This window comes from Eptesicus fuscus, chromosome 7, assembly GCF_027574615.1.
Source record: "Eptesicus fuscus isolate TK198812 chromosome 7, DD_ASM_mEF_20220401, whole genome shotgun sequence".
Classification (NCBI taxonomy): Eukaryota; Metazoa; Chordata; class Mammalia; order Chiroptera; family Vespertilionidae; genus Eptesicus; species Eptesicus fuscus.
In genome coordinates, this window is record NC_072479.1 from 57,579,896 (window position 1) to 57,586,332 (window position 6,437).

The following is a 6,437-nucleotide window of genomic DNA, read 5'->3' on the forward strand; positions in this document are numbered from 1 at the left end:
AAGAGATTAACCAAAGATCTTATATGCATACCAGAGGCCCGGTGCACAGATTCGTGCACCGGTGGGGTCCCTTGGCCTGGCTGCAGGGATCTGGCCGAAACCAGCAGTCCGACATTCCCCGAGGGGTCCCGGATTGCGAGGGCGCAGGCCAGGCCAAGGGACCCCACTGGGCCTCTAGTTAATTAATTAATAAATAAATAAATGAATGAATGAATGCAATAGGTCTTGATCTGTGTCTTCATTCAAGGGACTGATCGTGGTCACACCCTGGTGGGTAACATTATGTGAATGGCCAACAAAGTACAAAATCAGTCAGCTTTAATCTACCTGTAATCCTATCCACCCATTCCCCTCATCTTGGATTAATGCCCTCAACACACGTGTGTCCTCACAAGTCTGCCAAAAAGTGTTAATGTTTCAGGACAGAACACAAGGCAAGGGAGACCTGGCTTAACCCAAACTCACATTCTCAACTTTATTCACCATCACAGTGATGGCCCTTCTATACAGTAGAGAAGGGGGAGCCACCAGAGGTGGGACAGTATTGGCCTGACTTGACCGTCAGTGAAGGTTACGAGGCTGACCAGAGACTGGCAACCACAAATCAAGGAAGCCAGGGGATGGCCCTCCCAAGTCTTATCAGGACCCGGAGCAGGTTCCAGAGCCCCAGGGCCCTAACAGTACAATCCCCAGAAGCCAAGGTCTGCAAGCCATCAAGGAGCACCAAGGCACCCAGCACGGCCTAGAGAGCAAGGGTGTCTTTGATGAGCCTGCGCATGGTGGTGGTGACCGAGGTGCCCAGGGCATCGGTGATTTGGAAGGAGATCTTGTAGAGGTAGGGCTGCACGTCCCGCAAGCCTGTGTCAAACACGTTGTCCACCTCCGACTGCGTGGGCATCTTGGGCAGGTACTCGTGCCGGTTCATCACCTCCACGATGTTGATGACCTTCTCACAGAGCTTCTCACCCACCTTCTCCCGGCAGATCTGCCGCTCCTGCTCCGTGGCCAGGGCCACCACGTGCACCTTGACCGTCCACACTTCCCAGGGGATGCACTCGTCTGAGAAAGGCCAGCGAGACTTCTTCTTCTGGTAGAACTCCAAGGACATCTGCCCTAGCCCATCGCCACCTGAGTTGCGCAGTGCATCCTGGGGAAGAAAGGGTAGCAGATAGCAGGCTAGGAGTTCTCATCCTGTGAGCACCTGCTTCCTACGCCCCAGGGAATTATGCTCTCCTAGCTCTATTAGTCCTTTAGGGAGGGCAGGGAATGAGAAACAGAGAAGATAAAAGATTTGGGACACAGCAAACTGCCCGCCTAAAATTGAGTGGTTCAGGCAAAACAACAAAATCTGTCTCCTCACCCAACTCCTCCAGCTTTGTTCAGAACTGCTATTTTTTAAGCACTTATTCTGGGCCAGGCACTTTATATACACAACCCCACTCACTCCCCTCAACAACTCTGGGAGACAGGAATATTGAGGCAAAATGAGGCTCAGATTGAAGTTATCTTGCCAAAAGTCACAGGCCAGTGAACGGGATTTGAATCGATTGTCTGATTTCAAAATCCTTGCTTTTCACCTTTACACAAAGGGCCTTCTTGTTCCTTCTACAACCACACTCCTTTAGTCCCATCCTTCAAAATGTACTCCAACATCTACTCCCCTGGTAAATCCTATATGCATTCTCCACTACTAATTAAGGACAATCCTTCCACTTCCTTCGCTCAATGACAACCTAAACTCACAATCTTTAAAGAAAAGGGGGGAGGAATATAAAGCCCAGTGATCCTTGATTAGAAAGAAGGAAGCCAAGGAGCCTGGCTGGTGTGGCTCAGTGGTTGAGCATCGCCCTATGAACCAGCAGGTCATGATTCGATTCCTGGTCAGGGCACATGCCTAGGTTGCAGGCTCAATCCACAATGGGGGGCATGCAGGAGGCAGCCAATCAATTATTCTCTCTCATCATTAATGTTTTTCTCTCTCTTTTCCTCTCTGACATCAATAAAAGTATTTTTTAAATAATAATAACAATAAAATAAAATAAAAAAGGAAGCCAAGGAACAGAAGAGGGAAGTGAGGCAAAGAACAGATCAGACCTTGCTGCTTCTCCCTCTTCTCATCTGAGCAGCAAATGGGATCATCTGGTCCAATAATTCTGCCCATGCTCCCCCCACCCCCGTCCTCCTAGGGTAGCCAGGACCCTTTCCAACTCAGTTATGTAGAACCAACCCAGAGGGTAAGGGTGCCTCCCTCGAGTCCTGACGGGACTGTGCCACACCCTACCTTGAATTCCCCAACAACCTTGCGCAGGGCACGGTCCAGCTCCTCCGAGGAGACTCGCACGTAGGTGAAATCGATGAAGTCACAGTCGACATCCTGGGTGCCCACGGTGCCGATGGAGTAGGTGCCCTCCTTCTTGTAGTGGAACTTGCCTGTGCTGCGATGCAGGAGCACCGTGTGCAGCACAGCCAGCATGGCCTCCTCCACCTGCCGCCCCTCCACCGACACCTCCAGCACCTCCGAGCGACAGTTCATCCTGCAGCCAGTGGCCCACCACAGGGTGGGGGACAGGAGTAGAGACAGGGAGCTCCACCCCACACAGGGGCCGCCCTGCAAGAAGAGCCAGGTCAGAATACTGAAACCTTCTGAACGATCTGCACGTTACCTGTTCACTTCCTTCCAGACCCAGCCCAGCTCCTGCCTCCATAGCCTTTCCCTGCATTTCGGCAGCACCTACTATCAGAGAACTTTCGGTGCTGGGATCAGAAAGGGGGAGAGCTTCAAAGTTCCCAGGCCATACAACTGGCCAAGGCTTGAATTCCACTAGGGCAGTGGTCGGCAAACTGCGGCTCACGAGCCACATGCAATCGACACCCCCACTTCTTTTAAAGCCACTTCTTCAAAATAGACTCGCCCAGGCTAAAAACCGACTTCTGCGCATGGGCCACGAAGTTTCAATCGCACCTTACGTGAGCGCCCGCACGTGGTATTTTGTGGAAGAGCCACACTCGAGGGGCCAAAGAGTCGCATGTGACTCTCGAGCCGCAGTTTGGCGACCACGGCACTAGGGTATTCAGTGCAGGTTACAATACATGCTCACTGTGTAACACCTGTCAGGCACTGACCATTAAAGGCAAACACCTGCCCTTGAGAAGCTGCCAGGGTGGAGGAGAGACAGGCAGGCAAATGTTCCCATACTGGCGAGACTCCCAGGTGGGAGTAGGAAAGTCTGATTTCCTGGGACCTTGAATGACCAGGTTAAGGGTTTGAACTCTGTCCTAAGGACAGTGGAGAGTCAGTGATCACTGTGCTGAGGTCAAATCTGTGCATCAGAAAGTTAGCTCAGCCTCTTCACTATCTGGGTCACAAAATGCTCTGAGACGTCAACAAAAGCTAAGGAGACTCGGCTTTAAAACCTGACTGACCCATGCACATACACACCAAATCTCACTTATTTCCAGGGCCATCCACAGACTCCAGGGTGAGAGCTTGCCAATTTACAGCAGAAAGGCTGGGCAAGGAGTCCAGTTAGAGGCCCTACAGTAGTGGCAGTTACAGAGGCAGCAAAATGGATGTGGGGGAATGAAGTGCAGAGTGGGGGTTCCATGTCCAGCAGTCCTGGGCTGGAATCCCAGCTCTCCCATATCTTGCAGGGACCTTAGGCAAATCTCGCAACTTCTCCGGGCCTGCTTTCTTATCCGAAAATTTGGATTATTGTGAAGGTTAAATAAAACAACACATGGAAAACACAGAAGAGTGGTTGAGAACAACGACTCTAAAGCCAGACAGCCGGGGTTGGAACCCCAGCTCTGACAACTGCTCACTGTGTGCTCTTAGGCAAGCTGCTTGGCTCCCATGTGCCTTCGTTTTTCCAATCTATAAAAAGGGGATTTTAACCATCACTACCTTAAAAGGGTTTTCTGGGGGATTAGGTGAGCTGGCATCTCTAAAGCACTCCTGGCAATTAGTAATCACAGCAGGTGTGAGCTGCTATAGTTATTAGGTTGTAATTGCTGCAAGATGATGGCTGCACTGGTGGAGGGAGAGGGAAGAAAACAACAATTTGAGGACCAGAACTTAGTAGGTAACTGAAGATGCGCCCAGAGGGAGAGGGGACAGTCACGTTTCTTAGCTGAGAGTGTTCAGCTTACAAACCTCCCGACAGGGAATTCAGTGCCTCTCACAGCAGATCATCCCTTCTTTATTTTTTTTTTTTTTAATATATTTTATTGACTTTTTTACAGAGAGGAAGGGAGAAGGATAGAGAGTCAGAAAAATCGATGAGAGAGAAACACCAATCAGCTGCCTCCTGCACACCCCCTACTGGGGATGTGCCCGAAACCAAGGTACATGCCCTTGACCGTAATCGAACCCGGGACCTTTCAGTCCACAGGCCGACCCTCTATCCACTGAACCAAACCGGCTAGGGCAGATCATCCCATCTTTAGACAGCTCTCCTGAAGGAATCCCTCTTAGTGCTTCAAACCACTAGTCTTACGTTTTGATATCAGAAGCCACACAGAATACACCTCATCGTTTTCCACAAAGAAGCCTTTCAGCTATTTAAAGGCAACTCTTCCATCACCCCCTCACCCCTTCTACAGGTTAAAGATCTCCATCCCCCAGAAACATGCCGACATCACATCTTATCTACTCGGGGTCCTGACAACTCTTTTCTAAGTTTGTTTCCAGTTTGTCTCTATCCAGCTCAAGCAGCGCTGCTCACCACTGAACACACAGGACAGCGGTCAGAAATCAACGGGCTCTGCCTCTCGCTTGGCAATCAGCCCGACCCACCTGTCCCAGCAGTCACCTTTTCACACGTGTTATCCTGTCTTGTCTCTCCCAGGAGGTACACAGTTCCTCAAGGGCAGGGACTGTCCTATCCATCACTAGAAACTCGGTACCTGGAACCTGGTACAAAGTTACTGCTGGATTCATCCGGACCAGGAATTCCAGGTCCTTCCAAGGGCTGCTGGATTAGTTTCTTGTACGCTCTTAGAGCAAGGATGAGGGGGCTCTCCTGTTCCTTTCTGCCTTCTATCTAGTTTAACTCCATCCAGCAGTTTCCCATCTAGAGACTCCCAGCTCCAGTCCAGCTCCCCTTTCTTCCACAACTTCCCCCTCGGATGTCCCCCACAAACCTTCAAACAGACCATACAACGCTTCACTTTTGTCCCAAGCCCAGGCTCGTCCCTCATTCTCGACGCTATTCTAGGCTCCACGTCTCCAGGAAATCAGTACTGACCAACTCCAGCCTCCTTCCCAGAGCAGCCACCTCTGGTCTGTGATGAGCTTGTCTGTCCCCTCAACCTCACCCCTGCCTCCCGTGAGCCAGTTCTCCAAAGCTGGGCCTGGGAAGTCTCGTCACTCTGGTCCCCCCTCCCCGCCCGCCCCCGACGGCGCAGGTCTGCAGATCACAGGGGCAGACTGACCGATGCGTTCTCAGGGTCAGGCTGGAGCCCAGGGCACCCCATAACCACCTTACGCGCACAGGCCGAAGCGGGGTCACTCAGGCTCGGGTCATCCCCTTCCACCTCCTCTTCACACCCGGTAAGATCTCCGCAGGTCCGATCCAGCGCAAGAGAAGGACTAAGAGCAAAACAGACAGCATTCAGCTACGCATCAAGCACTCGGGCGGGACTCGGGGCGAACTTCCGGCCTGGGTCCCCGTTTTCCCACCGTCCCGCCCCCAGAACCTCCACAATTCGGTACCAGGGGTGGAGCGGACTCCGGACAGGTGGTCTCGGGGGCGGCACTCCGCGCCCCACCTGGCCGGGCTTGGGAGTTCGGGGCGCGCCTTCCCTCCTGCCGGCTCAGGGAACGCCCGCGCCTGCCCAGGAGAAGGGGCAGGGGGTTAGAACGGTGCCCTACCTCCCCGAATCCGCGGCCCGGACCCGCACCGACGCAGCCGTGCTCGGCGCAGCGCCGGACCCCCACCGCGGGAGACGCCGTGCCGGCCCGGAAACCCCCGCCCCGCCCCTTCAAGCTGGACGGCTCCACCCGCCTCCGCGGCCACGGGGGGCGCGACAGGCTGGCCGAGCCTCGACACAAGTGCAGCTGCCCAGACAGTTTTTACATCCACGCGAGAAAGTAATTATACCCATAGTCCGCTATGTAATTTGCATGTTTCCTTGTTCTTGATTATCTTTCGGGTTTTTTAAGATTTGATGGTGAGAAGTATCCCTCTCATTTGGACGACTCCATTCACTCCCACCACCGAGAATGTTGTTGTGTTTCGGCTGGAACGACTCACTTCCGCCATAGAGACGAGAGGGAAGGAGAGGCCGGCGCGCTCTGTGCTGCCTCCCCAGGCGGAGCGGAGTCATCCGCGGCGAGCCAGCCCCTCGGGTGGAGGTGCGGCCCCTAACTCTGGCCTCAGAGGCCAGGAAGGGGCACCGATGCCCCAAGGTGAGGGGCATGCTAAGTGGAGAGGTGC

The 6,437-nt window shown here is 53.3% G+C and overlaps 1 protein-coding gene across 4 annotated transcripts; it reads right to left on the reverse strand.

The window, feature by feature from the left end:
• Nucleotides 1-450: 450 nt before the first annotated feature.
• On the reverse strand, nt 451-5,970 carry ATG101 (autophagy related 101). 4 transcript variants are annotated; one of them, XM_054719063.1, is made up of 4 exons: nt 5,873-5,970; nt 5,482-5,590; nt 2,282-2,608; nt 451-1,147 (listed from the first exon to the last, which is right to left on the reverse strand). In XM_054719063.1, the coding sequence occupies exons 3-4, from the start codon at nt 2,531-2,533 to the stop codon at nt 743-745; spliced, it is 657 nt and encodes a 218-aa protein (XP_054575038.1). In that variant the 5' UTR covers nt 2,534-2,608; nt 5,482-5,590; nt 5,873-5,970; the 3' UTR covers nt 451-742. The 4 variants fall into 4 exon arrangements, with proteins under 4 accessions (XP_054575038.1, XP_054575037.1, XP_054575036.1 ...); XM_054719062.1 differs by lacking the exon at nt 5,873-5,970 and adding an exon at nt 5,714-5,813; XM_054719061.1 differs by lacking the exon at nt 5,873-5,970 and adding an exon at nt 4,154-4,197 and having other exon boundaries at nt 5,482-5,497.
• Between the last annotated feature and the right edge of the window lie 467 nt (nt 5,971-6,437).